The 22,814-nt window shown below is 43.2% G+C and overlaps 2 protein-coding genes and 1 long non-coding RNA gene across 3 annotated transcripts; all 3 read left to right on the forward strand.

Annotated features, from left to right (window-relative positions):
- Nucleotides 1-1,734: 1,734 nt before the first annotated feature.
- LOC134179657 (sacsin-like) lies at nucleotides 1,735-17,344 on the forward strand. The gene is made up of 6 exons (XM_062646593.1): nucleotides 1,735-1,914; nucleotides 7,413-7,519; nucleotides 7,770-8,034; nucleotides 8,114-14,974; nucleotides 15,026-17,208; nucleotides 17,285-17,344. The coding sequence occupies exons 1-6, from the start codon at nucleotides 1,800-1,802 to the stop codon at nucleotides 17,342-17,344; spliced, it is 9,591 nt and encodes a 3,196-aa protein (XP_062502577.1). The 5' UTR covers nucleotides 1,735-1,799.
- On the forward strand, nucleotides 2,822-4,094 carry LOC134180455 (uncharacterized). Its single transcript, XR_009970002.1, has 4 exons — nucleotides 2,822-2,894; nucleotides 2,953-3,293; nucleotides 3,357-3,426; nucleotides 3,481-4,094. It is a non-coding gene; the product is annotated as an uncharacterized LOC134180455 (long non-coding RNA).
- On the forward strand, nucleotides 17,306-21,096 carry LOC134180338 (sacsin-like). Its single transcript, XM_062647473.1, has one exon. The coding sequence runs from the start codon at nucleotides 17,356-17,358 to the stop codon at nucleotides 20,917-20,919; it is 3,564 nt and encodes a 1,187-aa protein (XP_062503457.1). The 5' UTR covers nucleotides 17,306-17,355; the 3' UTR covers nucleotides 20,920-21,096.
- The last annotated feature ends 1,718 nt before the right edge of the window (nucleotides 21,097-22,814 follow it).

Consider the following 22,814-nt stretch of genomic DNA (forward strand, 5'->3'; position numbering starts at 1 on the left):
ATAAGTTTGTATAAAACAACGTAATACAATAATTATTTAATTAATTGTAATCAACTAGTAAATATATTTATTTATTTCTAGGACTCATAGGATCAAATCTTACTTGTACAGAGAGTTTTTTGCCGACAAAGTCCATTCGTTCTGTAGGGCAGACGTGCAGCTTTTCCCTACTTTTTCTTTGAGATAATCTGCAGTCCAACGTCAAGTCGCGTGTCCTAAATCGAGGCACAGCAGGCAACCATTTATGGCATGTTTCTTCAGAAAAAGTTTCCCGACTGACTCTTTCGTAAACGTGGACCGATTTTGTCAACTGCCATAATTATGTCAAGAGAATAAAGCGCGCTAGAGCCCATGGGTCGCGCCTAAATGAAGTCGATAGTCCGAGGGCGGTACCGCTGTCCACCACCAAAACTTTTAGTATGTACACTCGAGACAACAAGTAGAAACAGAAGATACGCTTTAATATCTATACATGTTATAACTTTCTAATTTTAAATAAAACACCAATACACATGGTAAACAGATCTAGTACTGTAGTATAGTTCCCAGAATCTCTCATCACTCCGCTAGGGTTATGATGCAACTTTGTCGACCTCTCACTGTTACGTCTACGCTACTATCTATGTGATTGTAGTAAATTTCTTTTACTAATTAATGCTAGATACCTAGTGGCTGTCTTCAATGTTTCCACTTCCACCATACACGAACTTCTTCGTTTGGGTCGGTGCCAAACAGATTCTGGCATACTCTTCTAAGAGCATTTTCTCGAGGTTTAACTATTGCTTCATACTCAGATTTGAAGTCAAACGTTGCCCTTTTGTCGGATGGTTTGCTGATCTTGGCTGCTCGAGACCGAGTTTGTCTGAAATCAAAAGATGACCGTTGAGGTGACAGTTTACGCTTGGCAGGCTTAGGACGAATTCTTTCTTGTAGTATATCTGTTAGAACATGCTTTTGGCCTTCTACTTCACTCATAACGTTGCAGAAATCAGAGCATGCTGTTTTTCCTTTAGTTGGAAGATAAGCTCACGCGACCGTTCTTCTTCTGTCGTCATTAGTAATAAATATTGCTTGTAGTCTACGGTACTCTTCAGGAACAAGCAGTTCACGAGCACGTAGATGATCTAACAGAAGGCTTGGACGTAAGGCTTTAACCAAGTCTCAAAGTTTCTTCATTACACGCCTTTCCCAGACGTCGTCTCCACCTGCGGCCATCACTAGATCGATCACGCGATCATCCTCTGACTTCTAAGTGCATTTTGTACACATAACACTAATTTACAAAATCCGTGATTGTACAGTAAACGTGTAGACATTGAAATTTCAATGATAGCACTATTTATCTACGAGATTCTAGTCTTGCTTGGCCATGCGAGACTATGAAGATATCTAGGCTACCGAAACCCTGTAAATCCTAGTCAAACGTATACTACAGCACTAATTAATTTTACATGATCCATACTAATTATAAATTTTTGAGTGAAAAAGTCTCTAGTAGATCTCATCTGTACGCAACAAAACATTGGCAGCCATATACTGCATGCATGCGTTTGTATAGACGTATAACTATTTGGACCAAAACTAAATTACTTTCCGGCTACTAATAATGACGTACAGCCGTGTAAACACATAATAGAATACAATTGTGCAACAATTTTCCGGTTTGTCACGTGGTAACATTCTCACGTGGTCTACCAGACCGTGTGTGTCGCAGCAGTAGACAACTGGTTGCAGAAGACTCTAGCGTTTGTTCTAAAAGGTAAACTGAGAGGTAAGCAATTCGTTTGCAACTACTCAGCATGCCATCTAAAGTCCTAAGTCGAGTTTGTCGTCTCTTACAGTTCTACAAATGCAATAGAGTTCAAGTAAAATCGTTTGCAGAAGACATGAATGATCAAAGATACAGTCTCCAAGGTAGATCGCACAACATGGGTAGATAGCTATAGAACATGACTTCAATCGGGTCCCCTCAAAGATGTATGCGTGGGGTCGAACCCCTTAGCACGTGCCTCAGCAAGATGTCTCGGATTTCTATCTAAATAAAAAGACTGGTGTTCTTTCATTCTGCAATTTACGTAATTACAGTCGAGTTCTGAGTGTGTTATACCGGCATTGTGTAGATTATATGTACCATCCAGCCCCTTTCTGCCACCGATAGAGTAGCATCGTGTAATTGTTACTCTCACTCCATAAGCGAAGCAGCCTGGATCTAGGTGTAGCTTCGACAGCTAGTGCAATGTATATACGTACAAAAAAAACACAATTAGTATAGCACAATGACTAAGCTAGGTACGTTCAAGAATTGTTTTCAACCCGGTTTCGTGTTACATTTGGAATGTAATAGGATCTAACGGAGGTGTGGTGTGTTCTATTAGATGGGCGGCAACGAATCTAAAAACGCGAATTATGCATGTGAACAGACTGTAAGTCGTATTACATTCAGCACATGGCTCTTCCTACTCACGTGCTTTCGAAAGATGTCCGTTTCGTCGCTGTACATCACCTACAGTAACAGCACGCGTAATATAGGGTAGGTGTGCCTAATTGTGAGCACTCCCCTGTAATTTGAGCTACAACGCTGTTTCTCTGGTAACCTGCAACGGAGAGAGAGGGAAGCATGTCCAATGTACGTACCAATGTCTAAGCTCTAGAACAATATCTGTACGACTAGAATCGCACAACGTCTGCTAGCGCACTAGCGAAATATACGGGATAACGTCTGGGAACAGCTCAAACGGGGGTGTTCCTTAATTGACGATATTCGGGGGCGGAGCTTCTAGAGCATGCGCAATCTCGAGGGTAACACGCACATTTCACCGATCTCGCTGTACACGAAGTCCACGTTTCCGGGTCTGCTTCTGAACCGTAGATCATCTTGCCGTTGACTAGGCTTTGTAAGTAAGTTCACTACTTATCATTTCGTGCATCTTGTGAGAGACTTTGCCTGCGTAGAGACGCGTAGGAAGCCATTTCTTGAGTACGGCTTCTCAAGGGTAAGAGACTGCTGTTCAAGCTGAAGTCGCCTGATTCACACTCTGAACATATACACGTGGAGTAGAAAGACAGACTACTCATTGCTTAGTGATGGAAGTTTTGTCAGATGAAGATTGTGTGGTAGGGGAACCCATTCGGGGTAACCGAACGTGACGCACTGTCACTGTCTGTGTGGCTGAAACTAGTACTTTTCCCCCATCTAGCAAACTACTTGAACTGTGGAACTGTGAAATTATGTATCTTGTCGAACTAGAGTCAGCAAAAGTTTGTCTAGCTTATCCAACTCGTCATGGAAGGCGGTGAGCTCATGAGCTTACACATCAGTTGATGTACCTTGGCCTGATTCTTTGTTTGCTATACAGAGAAATTGTCTTGGCTGCTTTCAGTCGAACTCCACACTGTATCAAGCACATTTCTCTACACAAAACCTGAGTAAGACTTGATTTTATCATGAGAATGCCTTTCCTTGCAACCCAGACTCTGTAGATACAAGGTCTTGCTCGAGAACTCTAATCTTGTTTTGAAGTTCCACTATTTCATTTGCTTGCTGTTCAATTATCGGACGTAAACCGTCAGCTTCAGCGCCTCAGTGACATTTTTGACAACTAACATCTTCAATTTTGAGATCACTACTATACACATGTCTTGATCAACTGCAAATGAGGTAGAACAGCCTCTGCTTTCTGGTTTAGACATTACAGCTATGGAATAGTGCGTAGGTGTTGTGTTACTTTAGACATAACTGTTGCTGGGACTTGTAGACTGGCAGTGCTAATTGTAAACAGACTACAGAGTACGTGTACTGTGCTCTTATCCGCGTCAGTGTACTTATCGAGTGCAAGTTATCACAGTAAGAACTTAAGCTTGGCCAATCACATATATACAGAAGCAAGCTAGACTGCCCAGATACAACGCGGAACGCGTACATGTTTGGCTACCCGAAATGGGTTCCCAGGTGGCATGATTTCACTCGCCAAACTAATTCATCTCTAGGCAATGAGTAGTCTGTGCTTCCACTCCACGTATATCTGTTCAGAGTGTGAATCAGGCGACTTCAGCTTGAACAGCAGTCTCTTACCCTCGAGAAGCCGTACTCAAGAATTGGCTTCCTACGCGTCTCTACGCAGGCAAAGTCTCTCACAAGATGCACGAAATAGTAATTAGTGAACTTACTTACAAAGCCTAGTCAACGGCAAGATGATCTACGGTTCAGAAGCAGACCCGGAAACGTGGACTTTGTGTACAGCGTGTCACCCTCGAGATTGCGCATGCTCTAGAAGCTCCGCCCCCCCCCCCGAATATCGTCTATTGTGGACATTTTTTTCTCCGCCACAGAAAGCGACTGGGTCTGAGTAACAGCTGGACTAGATACCTGAATGGTTGCCTCACACGCTGGTATTTTGGGCCGCAATCAAAACCATGTTCTGTTGTGTGTCACCACGATTCACCTGCGAAACTGTTAGAACCTACAAGGTTCCTCCCATCACGTCCACAAATTCGAAGTATACGAATCGATCTTTTGTTGGATCATGAAAGTGCCCTGACGTTAGTTAAGCAATTATCGAGTACCTTGGTAAAGTTTTGAGTCTAGTTACGTTGACTTTAATTTAACGTGCTAGAGAAGCGCATTATGTGCATGGAACGAACGTGTAATTTCAGTCCAGTAAACACTTGAATATCTTCACTCATACTAGATCTAGACATCAGTAATCCACTCAAAATCTAGCTGTTTTCACTGCTAGTACAGTGTGCGAAATAGTCTTTGACTGACCACTGGTCATCATATCCTGTCAATTTAAAATTTGCCGGACATTAGAAACATCTGGTCGGACATTCCAATCCTGGCAAATACTACTTATCACTTACAATTTATCATATATATACATATATATATTTTTTTTTCTTTTATCAATACATTTTCTCTATTCTACTATAGTTTCCCAACCTCAACCCCAACACAACTATCTCAAATTAACCCAAAAATATCTTTCCTACTCTCTAATGCTAGTCTCTCTAAACCATCTTAGAATTATAAAGCCAAAGTTTGATGGACAACTGTTGATGGAGGTGTGAGGTGGCTTGGCTAACGGTCACGTGGTTATGCAGTGCTGATCTCCGTGCAATTGATTCGAAACGTCGAGGCTGTGAGACAACCAAAGTCCAAAAGTTTCAACCACAAGGGTTATATACATTCTTGCCGGGTCCAATGGACACCTGCTTGGGAGTAAAGACCTTGCAACACCTCCTCGAGGAGTGTAGCAATGACATGTTCAAGGGAACGTGTACACACACTGATCCCACCACATCTTTTTCCAACATCTGAGTCCACCACACTGGGTATACAAGCACAAGGAACAAAGTGGTCTGAGTGGAGGCATATGTTTCCCCATTCAGATCTGTAGTTGATGGTTACTGTAGTGGATCAATTCGTGACAATTATCATGGGTTGCCGCAGTAATTCGAGGTTTGTACACGTTTCCATGTATTTGTGTTGCCAAACGAAATCTCTTGGAATACACTGCACGAACAGGTTGTTAATTAAAGGACACTTGCCACCGCAGCTAGCTCGAGGATGCCTGACCAAGTGCTAGGTTTCTTTGATGTTGCATGCTTTTGATAAAAGAGTCATATGCATGCAATTAGTACAATCCACCTGACAATTACTAAAAAAGTCTGACTACAAAGTGGCCATTGTTTAAGATAGCAATGAAGAGAGAGACAGACTTTCATCGCTTCCTCGACTCTGCCCTGCATGGCTACAAACCCATCCGCGTAAATTTCTGCGTGCCCGGTCTCGCACAGCCAGCCCCTCCTCCTTCTTGACTTCCGTTGGCGTGTTCTACCCAGTGAGTTTTGGAACGTCATCTTCATCCGCATATACGCCATACCTCTACACGTGAAAACTGCAATCGTTCCAAGAACATGCACTACGCTACGCTAGTGGCAGTTATTTAGTTCAAGGACTTCTTGCTATCCTATCAACCTAGTCATCTTCAGGTTCTTATAGCCCCTACAGCAAACATACCACGCAAGTATCTCTGAGTTTCCTATCCTGCCGCGTTCACAGTGTACGGCCCGTGCCTGTCCGCTGCATTTTTGTTGCGCACCTCGGAGCCCCAGCGTGTGTGCTTGAGCGCCCACATCCGGGATTTGACAAAATACACGTTCAGCTATACAGTACAGTATACCTACGACGCGTGGCTGTTTGCGTTTGTTTCGTGTGCGAACTGCGGAAACTACGTTTGTTGACATGACACTGGAATGTGCAAGGAAGTGGGTTGCTCATACGGAATTCCACACCTGCCGCTACGCCACTGGCCAAAATGTCCGGCGAAATCACGAATGGCCGGACAAATGCTTCGTTTGGTCAGTAAATGTCCGATGTCCGGCCGTTATTTCGCACACTGTAGTACAGCTGGCCACAATGGGGTATGACATGAGAACGAACAAAGTGGGTAGAATGTCAATATCAGCGATATTAGTAATCATTTGACTGTCTTCACTGCTACTAGATCTGGCAACAATAAGACACAAAATGAAAACCTAGAAACTCACCTAGGATAGGTGGAAAGTCAAAGCTACCTCGTCTGAATCAGCTCCACCAGCAACGCAAAAAGATGCTAGAACCACAGTTTACAGTTCAGACGTTCATTTAGCTAAACATGATTGATCGTCTGCTGCATTGTATCGTAGACAGAACACTTGGTTTCTGCAAAATTTGAAAGGCACGACGCCATTTACACAGAGGTAATACACCATAGAAAATGGTTTTGATCGCGGCCCAAAATACCAGCTTGTGAGGCAACCATTCAGGTATCTAGTCCAGCTGTTACTCAGGCTCAGTCGCTTTCTGTGATGGAGAAAAAGATGTCCACAATTAGGATACACCCCGCGTCCAGGCTGTTTACAGACGTTATCCCATATATTGTGCTAGTGCGCTAGCTGACGTTGTGTGATTCTAGTCGTACAGGTACAGTTACAAAGCCTAGACATTGGTGCGTAGATCGGACATGTTTTCCCGTCTCTACGTGCAGGCTACCAGAGAAAACAGTGATTGTGAAACTCAAATTACAGGGGAGTGTCCACAATAGGTACGCCTACCCTAGAGCGCTCTTTGTGCTCAGGATCAAAAACTTTGCCACACCTTCAGCAATGCTTGATTCAATGAACGTACTTTAGTGTAGCACAACTACCAGTATGGAGCACGAAAAACCTCTTAGAGAGCGCCAGTTTGACTCGAACTTGATGTCACCCGTTTACTTTGCACGAGCCCACGTTATACACTTGTGTGTCACCATGCACAGTAGTAGCATGCATGTTATATATATATATATATATATATATATATATATATATATATATATAATTTAAATAATTTAATTTTCTTTGCGCTTTGGATTTGTTTGCTTTCAATATAGACAAACTACTTCAAAAGGGAAAGAAGTTCGGACAGACTGAACCACCACTATGCGAGTTTCTAAGAGGTATTTTGGACAAGTATCCCGTCGGAGGACAGATTCTAAAGGTAAGTATTGTGTATACTCATAGTCCATAGCAAATAAATTACTCTAACATGTATAATAAATATTATACGCAGTGTTGATTACCCATTCATTGCTGACCTCTTACTATGGAAATGTTTCAATGTTGAAAGTTGGTGTGTACACGTACCCTTTTCTTCTCTAGAGTCTGTCTATCGTTCTGTCTGTGGGCCTGCTTGCTTGCTAGGTGATTAATTGCAATGTAGTCATGCAGTTTAGAATGTCGTTTTATAGGAACTGATTCAAAATGCAGATGACGCTCGTGCAAGAGAAGTGAACTTTCTCCTTGACAGTAGAAGTGACGCGTATGGGAATTCCACGTTGTTACATCCATCTCTTGCTAAATTTCAAGGTCCAGCGTTGTACGCTCAAAACGATGCTCTATTTGAAAGTGAAGACTGGTCGAGCATTCAGTCTCTCAACCGCAGCGTAAAAAGAGAAAACCCTTTGAAAATTGGAAAGTTTGGCATTGGATTCAATTCCGTGTACCACCTGACAGGTACAGCACGCTTCAACTATTGGAGATTGAAATATTAATTAGTTAACAAGAAAGGGTATCGTCTTGTTTTTGTTGCTAGATTTTCCGACAATCGTTAGTGGTAACACGATTGGATTTCTAGATCCACACAAACGCGTTTGGCCTGGAGAGAGTGGTGCGTGTTACAGTTTTGATGATGCGAAGATACCCCAACTGAAGTCTCAGTTCGAACCACTCAACGTTTTTAGATGCAACGTCTTTGAGTCAACATACTATAACGGAACGCTCTTTCGTTTTCCACTGAGACAAGAAGATTCGGATTCGAAAATCAGTTCTAGTGTGTGGGACACAGCCAAAATATTGGATGTTGTATTCAAGTCTTTCGAAGTTGATGCTCATCTCACTTTGTTGTTTTTGAAGTCTGTAGAGAAGATATCGTTGTATCACTGGATGCCAGGCAACCAGGAACCCCACATAATCTTTTCAACCACACTATCTGACAGAAATGAAGTGCGTACAAAAAGAGGTGAACTACTGGACTGCGCACAAAATCTTTCTATGCAAACAACCTGCGTAGAGAATTGTTTCCGTGCAGAAGTAATCTGTACGTATCCAGGAGAGGATCCGGTCGCACAAAGTTGGATGGTGTTGCATAGAATTGATAACAGCGACAGTGATGTTCAAGAGATGGCCGACACTTTGCATTTGACACCGTGTATTGGGCTCGCTGTTCCAGTCGGACAAAAGACCAAGCATGCGGCTAAGCTCGGCAGAGTATTTTGCTTTCTTCCGCTGCCCCCGACTGATGACGATAGCAGTATGTGTGGCCTGCCTCTCCATGTTCATGGATCTTTCAGCGTAGCTGACGACCGCAGAAGTCTTAGTTGGCCTGCAGAAGACAGGCAGCACGACCCTAAAGCACAATGGAATTATCTTCTCCTAGAGCGTGTTCTTCCAGTCGCTTACGCCAGTCTGATTTACATTTGCACTGGTCAAGCTGGTACAGATTGGGACATCGATCTAGACGATATATACAGTGCTTGGCCTGTTCCAAGCAATGTCAGAGAGCACTGGAAGCAAAAAGTCCTACCCGTGCTCTTTCCGCTGCTCTCTAGCAAAAGCATCTTGTATACTGATGCACAAGGTGGAAAGTGGATTCGAGCAGAGGAAGCGATCGTACATGCATGCAAACACGCTGCATCATCGCACGACTTAGCGGAGCAAATTGCAAAGCAGGTCATGATATCTAAAAGCATTTGCGTTGTTTCTGTCCCGCACAATGTTGACGCATGCTTGTCAGACCTAACCTTTTCGATGAAACGGCTCAGTCCGAAATTCGTTAGGGATAATCTACGCGGCCAAACGAGCCTTCTGTCTCTTACTCGTCCCGATCAGCTTGAACTACTAAAGTATATCCTACAAGATAAAGCGTATTCAGAGTTACAAGGCGTGAGACTCCTGCCAGTCGCTGATCGTACAATGAAGAGATTTGAAACAAGACATCTAACAGCCAGCCCTGTTTACATCAGCACTGATGAATGCCCCTTGTCTTTGTTTCCCGGTCTTGAAAAACATTTCGTAGATTCGTCAGTCGATGGTGACATATATAATCACCTGACCAATGTCAAGATGACGGAAGCGACCCAAATTCGCCAGCTATCATCTGCCAAAGTGCCAGTTCTGATTAAATCAATCCTGCCTCTAAGCAAATCGCTCAGAATAGAATGGCCATCGGAGAATCCCGTTATTACCGACAGCTGGCTTTCTATATTATGGAAATGGCTATATCACCATCCAGAGATTCTTTCTTCATTTACAGACTGCCATATAATTCCGTGCCCTTCAAACAAGTGCCTCGTGCAACTGGCTTCAGATAAGCCCGTCATTTTTCGACAACAACGTGAAACAAATCTACAACTTGGCCACGAAGTGGTAGAAGGACTTCGATGCCTTGGCTGTGTTGTTGTGGACAGCTGCGTACAATACATGATCAACCATTCCGAGATTAACCACTACATTTTGCCGCCATATCGTGTTTTGTCCTGCTTGGCTAGACTACCTGACAACACTTCGGATGCCCTGATACAACTGCCACTCAAAGCAAGACAGCCTCTTCTTTCTTACTTATCTCGGATACTCGGTATCAGCAAGTCGATGAGTAACGAAGAGAAATCGGTTTTGTACAAACTTCCGTTGTTTCAACTCCGAAACAGCTCGGAAAGAACATCGATCGAGTTATGTGCAAGAATAGCTCCGAGTCCAGCTGATCTACCTGACCGGTTGCTTGTCAAACAGCAGTTGATCAAATATCCCAATGAAGTCGAGAGCAAGGTGCTGAGATCTATTGCTCAATCACAATTCTTAATTTTCAAAGATGTCATCCAAAGTCTAGTGTTACCATGTTTTAATAGCTACTTGCCTCCTGAAAGATTAACGTTAGCAAAGTATATTCTGGAACATCGACACCTCTCAGATTCTCAAATCTTCAAGACACTTGAAAGGTTGCAATTTGTTCCTGTCTCATCGGGAGACTTGAAGTCACCTGTAGAGGTCTTTGATAGAAATGAAGAGCACATTACCAAAATTTTTAGTGAAAAACCTGTGCTGTCCTCCGATCGTCAACTTGAAAAACTAATTCACTTAAGCCCTGTGCGTTTTAGAAAGCTATGCTCGATAACCGCCGATGAGCTTTTGTCGCTTGCTCACGAAGCCAGTGAAGGAAACCATGAGAAAGCTAAATGCTTGATTTCAATGATAGCAAAGGAGACCTGGATGAATATCAAGCTGCAAGAGAAAGTACCGACGCAATATTCACAATATTCTAGTCTTGCAGCTGCTCTTTCTCAGATACCATGGTTACCGTGTCTGACGAAGCGACCACCCAGTTACCCAAATTCGATTCCATGGAAAGCAGAATCCATCAAAACAAGTAAACCATCCGAAACGTATGTTGCTTCACGTCTTCAAGAACGAATGTTTAGTATAGCTGGCAGTCAACAAGTATTTCCCGACTTCAACGTGCCTCTCGGAAACGAGACAGTACAAAAACTGAAATTTGCTACGCTAACGTATGATAAAATTCTTGAGCATCTAAAGACAGCAGTCGATTGTTGGGCTGCTGGAAGAGTGGCTACTCATGATGACCAAGATCGGTTTGGAAACATGATGTGCACGATACTAGATTTTCTAGGTTCAGCACAGAGTCAGCCTCAATATAGGTACTTGCTAAGCCAACTGAAACAGTGGAATTCGCAATCTATTGATTGGATATGGTTAAACTCCAGATATGGATTAGTTCAATTATCTCAACTTGTCTTGAAGTCGAGTGACTGCAGACTAGAAGATTGGAGATTTTCAACATCAAATTTTAGTCATCTTAGAAACTGTGTGCAACTGTTCAAAGACCTTGGTATGAAAGACCGGTGGGAAGACTGGGACTTACTTTCTTTACTGAAAGAAATACAGAAGTCTTATTCTACAAAATGCCATGTTCCTACAAAGAATAGAGTGCAGCAAGACTTGCGTCTGTCTCTACACGTCTTGAATCTGCTAACTAGAGGCAAAGACGTGCTTCCCGTAGCCCTGCAAAAAGAAGTCTGCGTTCCTGTTGACAGCCCCGAAGACCGACTGGAATTGGCTCTAAGCTCAGAAGTAACTTACTGCGATGCCACATGGCTTCACAAAGTAGACAAACACGACAAGCTAGTAGGTAATTGTAAGTTGATTCATCGTAAAGTACCTCACGATACCGCTTACGCTCTGGGTGTGCCATCTCTCATTCATCGATTGGCCCCTTCCGAAGAGCTGGACTTCGAAGTCGAAGAATTTGGCCAACATGAACCGCTTACTGTTCGTTTGAACAACGTTTTAAAGGAATACAAGAACGACTCGAGTATTTTCAAAGAACTCATTCAAAACGCTGACGACGCTGGTGCAACTGAAGTAAAGTTTCTGGTAGACTGGAGGCAACACCCAACGTCCTCTCTTCTTTCTCCTGGAATGGCTGATTGCCAGGGCCCAGCCTTACTTGCATATAACAATGCGAGTTTCAAAGACGATGATTTTGTCAACATAGCTAAATTGGCAGCTGCAACAAAATGTAAACATCTCGGCAAGATCGGAAGATTCGGGGTTGGGTTTTCTTCTGTTTATCACTTGACTGAAGTGCCAAGCATCGTCAGTGGCAAGTATATTGCTATTTTCGACCCTCACAGAAAACATTTGGGAAAGTATATTCAAAATCCTGCCAAGCCGGGTGCGAAAATTGATTTCATAAAGACGCCACTCTGCGTTCGCTTTCCAGATCAATTTGCACCTTATTGTGGAATATTTGGCTGCACTCTAGACTCCTCGGTACCGTATACAAACACTCTGTTTCGCTTTCCCTTTCGCACCAAAAAACAAGCCAAAGTAAGCGAGATAAAAAGGGAAACGTGTGACCGCACAAAAGTGAAGCAACTGATTAGAGATTTAGAGGCAGTTGCCAATAAGCTCCTTCTTTTTCTAAATCACGTTCGCTCTGTAGAGGTGTTCGAATTACGTCGTGACCACATGGAACGCCTAATACATGTCGAATCTAAGGAGTTGCAATTGACAAAACTTGCCGGTCTTCCTTCTTACCAAGATCTTGTTCGTCGCTGCCAGTTACTGATAAAAGGCGAACGTTTGTCGGCCAGCAGTCCATCTTTAGACACAACAGCGGCTGTAATTAAAATCAGTAAAACACTGCCAGTTGACAAGCCTGTACAAACTGAGCTGTATTTAGTGTGCACAGCCATTGGACGCAAAGAAGCAATGAAGATCGCAAGTAGCAGCAAGGGCAAAGAGGTAGGTTGCATGCCTCTTGGAAGTGTAGCGATACAGCTTCAACAATTCGACGAATCTTTTGTACCGAAAGAAACCAAAGGAGAAGTATTTTGTGGCTTGCCGTTGTCTAATTTGACCAACCTTCCCTTTCACGTTAACGGCTTCTTTGCTGTTCTCGCCAACAGACGTGGATTGTGGTGGTACAACTCTGAGGAACATTCAGATCGTCATAGAAGTTTCGAACCTGAATGGAACGATGCTCTCATCAAAGACGCAGTCGCCACAGCGCTTATCAAAGGAATGGATAAGCTACGACAAATAATCATAGAAACTCGTACCGAGAACTATTACAGTTTGTGGCCGAACTCTGAAAACATGTCTATCATGTGGGCAAATCTCGTACATGAATTCTATACCAAACTGAGGTCTAGTGAGTGTTCACTGATGTGTACAGCCACGAAGCCGTCGTCTTGGCTTCCCTTAGGTCGATGTCTATTTCTTTCTGACTCTGCAAGTACGCTTCCTCATGCATGTTCTATTGCAGCACGTGTTTACGAAAACTTTGTCGTTATTCCTGCTCACGTATTCGGCAGTCTTCAATCAACGCACAAACTCCTAATGCATTCTTTGACTAACGACGAAGCTAAATTCATTAGCAATGTCTTTGGAAGTGGCGCTGATACGACTGCTGTAACTTTGCGTGAAAAGAACGACCTCACCACTGAGCTCTTGAAACGAATCGTGATCGGGAATGAATCACTACTACAAGTATTGAAACGTACCAAATTTGTTCCTACGTTACCTAATGGAGTTCTTCTACGCAGTCCTCAGCAGTTACTTGAGCGCTGTGATGTGACTAGCGAGCTTTATCCTGCTGAATATTTTCCCCTTATACAGTCGTCCAATGACCGTGGAATTACGCTGTGGGCGCTGAAGAAACTGGGAATGAAAACCATAAATGATTTGACTTGGAGAGATTGCCTGAACAGAGCAGAAACTGTAGAGCAGTTAATTAGAACAGATGATGCTGCTGGAGAACGCAGGATAAATGCGGTCCTTCAACTGGTCACGATTTTGGAAAACAAAACGCCTGATCCATGCGCAAGTGATATAGCTCGCAAACTGAAGAGAATAGACTTTCTTCCTGTCATGCCAAGACCGAACGATTATCCATTAGACAAATGGCATGCAGACTCTTGTCGTAAAGTAATTGCAAATGCAGAAACATTGTTTTTCAATAAATACTGGAACGTCGTTGGTTCACAGGCGCTTGTTTTGGCTGCTGAGTTGAAGTTACCAAGAACACTGCAGCCTCTACGCAGTCCCGCAGTCGATCTCATACTTCGGCAACTAGATCTAGTTCTTGAAGCCCTTGATAGGAGAGACACACAATACCATGAACAATTGGTAGACATGGTTTCCAACATTTACACTATTCTGAATGGCAAAGCTACCTGGAACCAAGATGACGTCAAACGTATTGTACATCATCTACAAAACCGGCCTTGGATATATGTGCAAAACCGTTTACTCAAGCCTCATCAGCTTTCGTTTCAATGCACAAACCAAGCAAAACCGTACCTCTACGAGGTTCCTGAAACCATGAGAAGTGTACGACAACTGCTCCAAGTCGTTGGTGTAAAACATACGTTTGGCTGTAAAGATTTCATTTGGGCCCTTCAAGAGATGCAAAAGAATTCGTCCGGTGACATTCTTGACGAAGACGATCTGTCTTGTGTACAACAAATAGTCGGCGTTCTTGCATCTAATTATATCTCAGAGGTGTCAGAACTGGGGAAAACGGTTGACGTTCCTTTGCTTTCAAAAGACAAATGCTTGGTGCCTGCCACTAGTTTGATGTACGATGATGCTTCATGGATGAAGGATACTTACAATGCGGATGACGTAACGTTTGTTGACGACACCATTCCTCCTCGACTTGCACTGAATCTAGGTGTTCGACCGATAAGGCAAGAATTACTGCGTGTGTCATCCAGCGACATTCCTGGAGAGCCGTTCGGACAATCAGAAAACCTTACTCAGAGGCTGAACAATATCTTGGAAGACTATCCAAAAGGAGAAGAGATTCTAAAGGAGTTACTGCAGAACGCAGACGACGCAGGAGCTACCGTACTCCACGTCATTTACGACAAGCGTCAGCACGGAACGCATTCTTTGTTCAGCGATAACTGGAAAGATCTGCAAGGACCGGCCATATGCGTTTATAATGATCGACTGTTTACAGACAAGGACATCGAAGGCATTCAGAATTTGGGCAGAGGAAGCAAGCGCGAGGAACCTACTCTCACGGGAAAATATGGCATCGGGTTTAATGCCGTCTACCACCTAACCGATTGCCCTTCGTTTGTGACCGACAACGAAACTTTCTGTGTTTTCGACCCACATTGTAGGTATGTTCCTGGAGCTACGAAAGAGAAACCGGGTCGACTAATACATGACGTAAATAAGACCTTTTGGCATCAATATTCAGACATTGCACATTGTTACCAAACCATACTCGGGGTCAAACTCGAAGGCGGGACGTTATTTCGATTTCCTTTGCGAACGGACGCTTTGGCTCAATTTTCCGAAATAAGTAATTGTCCCGTTCGAGACAAAGACGTACAACGTCTGTTTGAGCAATTCAAAGAGAGTGCGGCGGATATGCTGTTGTTTCTAAACAACATTTGCTCAATACAGCTGTATGTCGTTGATGAAAGAAATAGCATTTCTGATTCGTTCAAAGTTTCTGCCCAAATCGACCTCGACGCTACTCGAAAGCGATCCGAGCTAGCGGCTGCTATTAAAGGATGGTCAGCACTTGCAGAGCACGAAGTACGTCACAATGAAGCTTCTTACTGTATGACGGTTGTCTCAGACGGAGAAAAGAATTCTCGGCAATGGCTGATCTATCAATGTATTGGTAATCCGTACAATGAAAATTTCTATTATGCAAGTCAAGGGGCGCTTCTTCCGAGATCAGGTGTTGCTGCTCCTCTTGACGAGCAGCTAGATGCAAACCAGAGTCGCGCTTACTGTTTCCTGCCATTGCCCAAGTCCGTCCAACCGAAACTACCTGTTCACGTCAATGGTCACTTTGAGTTGGATTCGAGTAGGCGTTCCCTTTGGCAAGAGTCACGAAATAGGAAGTATGCCCCGCCTCCAGGAAGACAACGATGGAATTACGATCTCATCCAATTTGTACTTGCCCCGGCATATTGTCACTTCCTGCTAGAAGCAAGAAAGTTTGTTACATTGCAGGAAACAGCGAGTAAAACGGAAGATGTGCTGAAACAGTTAGACAAACGTCTCGCTTGGTTTAACCATCTATTTCCTAGGATCGATTCGTCATCAGAAACTTACTGGCAATTGTTGTCTCGTGAAGTCTACAAATATATTCTAAGTAAGAAACTAGCTTTATTTCTGTACATTGGTTGTCTTCTTCCATCGGACCGTCCTAGACTGAGTCCAGCGCAAGATGACCGACCAAACCCAGAAGAGAGTCGTTTGGCCGACTTTGAACAGACATGCTGTCGAAGTGTACCGGCGACTCGTTGGCTAGCAATCGAACCGAAAAATTCTTTGAGCCTTCGACCTTCCTACTTTTTTGAACCAATTAGGATAAACTCTTCAGACAAACAAAGAGTAAACAACTTTATACTAAAGACTATCCTGCTCAACATCGGCATTCCTCTAGTTGCATCTTCAGTTCACGTACTACGTGGCTTACAAACCGCTGCTGATCAATCTGTTCGAGCACAAACAATCGAACCTCCATTTACACAACCTTCTGACCAGTCTGCTCAAGCGCAAACTATCGATCCCGCGATCGTACTACTGTTCTTACGTAACTATCGTAAAAAGGAAGTCAATTGTAAGCTGACTGTAGAACGAATCGATAACACGATCCTTCGAACAGTGAACAGTGCAATGATACTGTTAAAGTACGTTGTGTCAAAAGATGATTTTCACTTCGACGAGTTGGAAGGTGCACCACTCTTGCTGACTGCAAATGACCATGTAAGAGAATTCTCTTCAAAGTTACCCGTGTACATATCGCGATACAGCTCTCTGTTACCAAACCATTCGCAATTATTTGTGCACCCCGACACTCACAGCATACTGATGTCATCGTACGCTTCTATCGAGGAAGCGACCGTCGTTCGACCGTTTTCTCTTCAGCATCTAGTCGAGCATTTGCCTTCTTCTGGGATTTACAGTTGCAATTGGCAACACATCACTTCTCCCCGCTACGTGAAATGGCTCAACTCGACGGTTGACATATTGCCGACAAAGAAGTGGATAACGACGCTATGGCGTTATTTAGACTCATCGGAAGGATCTCACAAAGATGCTATGGAAATTTTAAAACGGTGGCCTGTTGTTCCGGCACAGCATGGCACTTTACTTGTTCCAGCTTCGTTGCTTCATACACTTTTCTGCTTTGGCTCGATTTATACATCAGAACACGACGCACACGTGCACATGGAGGAAGTACTTAGACAGTTGGGAGTCAAAGAAATAGATGTAGAGCTCATGAACGCAGACTATGTGTTAATTCCGCATGCGAAAATGCCGCCTGCCAGACTACATTCGTCAGTAGACGGTCATGTTGCCGTACTCAGCAATCACGTGTCTGTGCTGAAAGCTCTCGACTACCACTTTACAGGAAAGTCTTCGTGTCCCCCCATGAATGTGGAGATAGCTGAACAAATATTGAAGTACATCGACAATACCGTTACGATGCCAATAAAGAACAAGATGTTAGATCTCATCAAACGCCTTCCATTGTTTGAAACAGCCGATGGCAAACTGTCGCCTGTTTCGGGAATGACGTGCTACGTTATGCCTCAAGACATAGTCGACGATGGATGCGAGATCTGGACGACGCGACCAAATCATGTCTTTCTAAAATACAAGCCTCGATTTGAATCATTGTACAGTGAATTACAGCTCAACAAGCGAACATGTCAGGAAGTCTATATTGACTGCATTTTACCTTCTTTTCCAGAAATGACAATGGATCAACGTATTGAGCATCTCAAATTCTTAGCTGAATGCCGGAAGCACTCCTGGTCAAATGTTAGAACTAAATTAAAAGTGACAGCATGTTTTGATTTTGAAGGCACAGTACAACCCATCAGCTATTTTTACGATCCGACAGATAATTTTTTCGAGCTGATGTTGTCCAGTGATTATTTCCCTCCTTTGCCTTCTTGTATTGATGAGGACGACTGGTTGCAGTTTCTTCGCAATCTCGGCTTAAAGACTGTCTGCTCAAGGAAAGTTATCGAAAACCTCGCTGATCGAATGGAAGGAGTCGCACTTTCATGGACTGACTTAGACCAAGCCGATGTGGAGAGCTGGAACCGACAGTCTAAATTACTGTGTCAACATATTTTCTCAAATATTGATGAATACAGATGCAGCTTCACGTGGCTAAGAGAGAAAAAGTTCGTTGCATGTCGGGAAATCAGTAATTCCCTCTGCGACCTCGCAGATCCATTCTACAAACGGAACACTCGGCACGCAACAAGCTTCAGTGATGCTATCATGCCGTCACCAGTAAACGAGCAGCTTTGCTGGACCAGTGCAGCCATACTTCCTGATTATGCAATTCCCTCTTTTGATGATGCCATCGAAGCTCTAGAACTAAAAGTTACACCAAACGTTCAGTCGGTTCTCGATCATTTTCGTTTTGTAACGCAACAAGTCATCGAAAGAGATGAGCTGGATACACACACTATCGTGGACGTGGTGCAACATGTCTTCGCATATTTAGAAAAGTTCTTCCAGGATGGTATACATACACGACGCTCTACATCATACAGAGATGATGATGCAAAAAAGGAAATGAAGATTATTGTCGATGCACTGATTGACTATTTCTGCATATTTCTTCCATCAAGAAAACTTTTTGTCAAACCGCAACAAGTGGTAATTGAATTGACAAACGAAATACCGCCTTATCTGTTCAAGCTTCCATCGTATCTACAAATGTACAAGTCCTTTCTCCTAAAGCTCGGGGTAACGGAAAGAGTGACGCCCGCTAGCTACGCTCAAGTTCTCCAAAACATACATGATACGAGTTGGAACGAAACCGGCAATACTGATGCTGTTATTAAGGCAGCAGTTAATGGTCTGTTCTCCTTGATATCAACAGGCACTCCAACCGGCTTTGACCTAGATGCTCACGAGACGCTCCCGAATGAACTCCAAACAGAGACAGATGTTGAGGATTTGATAAAAGAACTGTCTCCTTTGTACTTGCCTGATCGTAACATGCACTTGCGACAGTCAACAGAGTTAGTCTACTTAGATAAACCTGAATTCGAGCGATATACGCAACGTATTGGATTTGATTTTCTGTTAAACCTCCAAGAGTGCAAATTGTCGCCACTGAAAGAAGAAACTATTTGCTTACTCCCTCAAAGTCTTAGACCGACACTTTTCAGTGCATTGGTGCAAGAAGTATTACATCCTGCTTGCAAGCTCGATGACGTGCAAGATCTACGGCTTCAGAAAGTAGAAGAAAAGTACAGCAATCTATTGTCTTCCTACCAGTTTGCTCAATATATTCACAGTATTTATGCAAACGAGTATCGAACCGACAAATTGCCTACCCACGTACAGCAAGGACTTGAGGTGCTGCAGAATAGTCTCCAAGTCAGATGTCTTAGCGAGATTAGAACACATTTGCAGCACGTTGACTCCGGAGTTGTGATCGAAAACAGTGAAAGAACAATAGAATCGTTCTTGCAGAAACATGACGATGGCGCGACGCTGTACTTGTCCGGAAACTTTATTTCTTCTGACCGACAGCCTAAATTTCAATTGGCTGTCTTTCGCGGGCAATTGGCAAAACAAATTGAGAAATTATTGCAAACAGAATTACCTGGTAAAGAGTTGATGATTCTTCTAGAATGTGATGATCCTAGCAATATCCTTGAGGCTCTTGAAAATTTTGACATTGAGTGCATTCATGAAGGAAATGATCAACAGGAGCTGCCTGTGTCCCATCAGAATGTTACACAACAACAAGTGATGCTTGGAATGCCAGTACAACATGAACACAGAGGCCAAATGCTTCCAACACTCGACGATACTGTCCTCCGTCCTGATAACTGGGTTGCCTACGAACCGAGAGAAGAACACTTTGTTTACGCAAAGGTTGTGCATAGAGACTACGATGAAAGCAGCAGTGACACTGATTTGGCAACAAGAAACTCAGCGTTACATTCCAAATACGTCATTGACATTGGAAATGACAAAGAGATGACAGTGTCCGCATTAGATCTGTATTCATTTGATGATCGTCAACTCGAAAGTTCAGAAGACCAGATTCTTGTACTCGGTCAGTCAGCTGCATGTCAACAAGAGAACGAGCCTATAGATTGCCTTCGCAGGCAGCTGGAAGACGCTAGGAGACTGCCATGTGAAATGAGAAGAAAAGTAATCATGAGAATGTACTGGAAATGGTCTACTAAGGCCAACGACCTTCATGCTAATGCTGCACAAGCAATAGAACTAATAAAAGAAAATGTAAGCCAACACGAGGAAGAAAGCTTGCTTGGCCGCGCTGATTCGTTTCTGTCTTCTCTGAGAAGAGCAGCTCCGTCTCATCGTTCCTCAAATAGAGTTATGATGTCTGTTGCTCTTCCATGTTCAATTTCCATATTTCCTGATAGACAGAAAGGGGAGATGTTTCTAGCGCAAGCTAGGATTGACTTGAAAGCAGCCAGAGTTCTCTACGATGCAGCCGGGATGGACCGGCAACTCTATGCTGCCGTCTGCTTTCACTGCCACGAAGCAGTCGAGAAAACCCTTAAAGGAATTCTGTTTATTAAAGAAGGCATCAACGACTTCAGAAGAAAGAGACACGAATTAGATTGCTTTCTGCACACTACCCTCTCACATAAAGCATTGTACAAACATGCTCTCGTGGTAAGAGGAGACTACTACTTGGGTACTCGTTATCCGGACTACCACCACCCATGCTGCGTCCCTGGAGATTTGTATAGCCATCGGCAAGCTGAAAGATTACTACAAGCAACGCAAGTAGTAATTAGAGAAGCTTACAACAAGGAACATGTACAATAGAGGAGATCAGGAGCAAATAAATTAACTTAAACAAGATTTCACGACCATGACACTCTAGGACGTAGACAAGTAGAGACATAGCATCTTCAGTATACACATTCATCTAATAATTAGTTTGCTTTGCCGCATCAATTAACAATATTCCTTGCTTGTGTGAACATTTGTTTTTCAGTGGTATTTGTGTGCAATTGTGCGTCTCAAATGTTCGTAGTTATAATTTGTGCAGCACACTGCAGCAATGAAACAATCTCAGTCTAATGTTGAAATTTGCCTTGCAAAGCCTAATGCTAGCTAAGCTGAACAAAAACCGTTCTTGTGGAAACAATTGCGGAATAGAAAGATCTCCTGCAAGCTCTGAGAACTGTAGATCGACGTATTGACCCCAACATCCTAACGTGCGACATTGTAACCAACACACACACACACACACACACACACACACACACACACACACACACACACACACACACACACACACACACACACACACACACACACACACACACACACACACACACACACACACTCACACACACACACACACACACACACACACACACACACACACACACACACACACACACACACACACACACACACACACACACTTGCCTTCTTGTGGTCGTCTCCTAATGGTCTGAGATAACACTTTTCTTCCTAAGCAGTATTACCAACATTAGAACCAACAATCATCTACAGCTGCAGCTGCAGTATTACTTTGCAAATAAAAAATCATACTGTATTGATTTGAAGTCCTGGTCACAAACTCATCAAACGGCATGCAGTGTCCTAAAATAAGGTGCAATTTATTTACCAGTAATTATAAGAAACGTGTTAGGCGCGCTTAGGTAAGCTAGATAGGTAAGGAACGCCTCGACCTCAACCTTATCAGTCAGTTGTGTAAGTATACTTTGCATGGTTATTTTTTCTCATTGCTAGAAATTTAGCACTCAGATTAAAATCAAATTCAAATTGTTTCGGCGTCTTCAAACTTTAAAACGATGTAATGCAGTAATTAAAATTAATTAATTGTAGCAACTATATGTATGTCTATCTATTTCTAGTAAACATCAAACCTTACTTGTGCAGAAAGATTTTGCAGACATTCGTTCTGTAGGGTAAACGTGCAGCTATACGCTTCTTTTCCCTACTTTGTCTTTGAGATAGTCTGCTGTCCAGCGTCAAGTGGCATGTCCGAAATCGAGGCCCTCTCACAAGCACGCAACCGTTTGTGGTAAAAAGTTTCCAGACTGACGCTTTCGTACATATGCGCGAACCTATTTGTCTACCGACATACCGTACGACATAGAGCGCGCTAGCCCATGTCGTTCTTATAATCGATACAGTCCGAGGGCGATACCGCAATGAGAGCTTTTTAACCGCAATGAGCCGTGACCACGTTCAGAGCTCTATACATGTGTGTGTGTGTGTGTGTGTGTGTGTGTGTGTGTGTGTGTGTGTGTGTGTGTGTGTGTGTGTGTGTGTGTGTGTGTGTGTGTGTGTGTGTGGCCCTGACGGCAATGCGGCATTAACCGTTCTCTGATTGCATTTGGACCAAAACCGTATGTAGGTAGAGCATTTTGTACAAACAGACCATTAATATACAAAATCCGTGAGGTACTCTAGTCTCGCACAGCCAGACCATCTCCGTTTACATCCATCCGGCGAGAGATGTAGGTGGAGATGGTCTGGCTACACGAGACTATTCTGGTACAGTAAACGTCTAAACAATGAGATTTGCTTTTAGTAGCATAAATGTTTTAATTTTACACGATCCATGTTAATTTTAAACTTTTGAGTGTAATACTGTATTAGATCTTATCTAGCTAACAAAATTTAAAAATTAATCTAGTCTTTTTAATTACTGCCACTAGATCAATTAGCAGTACTGTACG

Source organism: Corticium candelabrum, chromosome 5, assembly GCF_963422355.1.
Source record: "Corticium candelabrum chromosome 5, ooCorCand1.1, whole genome shotgun sequence".
Lineage (NCBI taxonomy): Eukaryota > Metazoa > Porifera > Homoscleromorpha > Homosclerophorida > Plakinidae > Corticium > Corticium candelabrum.

Coding starts and splice junctions, on each gene's coding strand:
- LOC134179657 (XM_062646593.1), top strand. CDS start 1,800: ATGCCATCTAAAGTCCTAAGTCGAGTTTGTCGTCTCTTACAGTTCTAC. Junction 7,520..7,769: donor TCGGAGGACAGATTCTAAAG/GTAAGTATTGTG, acceptor GTCGTTTTATAG/GAACTGATTCAAAATGCAGA. Junction 17,209..17,284: donor AACGGTGGCCTGTTGTTCCG/GCACAGCATGGC, acceptor TTTATACATCAG/AACACGACGCACACGTGCAC.
- LOC134180338 (XM_062647473.1), top strand. CDS start 17,356: ATGAACGCAGACTATGTGTTAATTCCGCATGCGAAAATGCCGCCTGCC.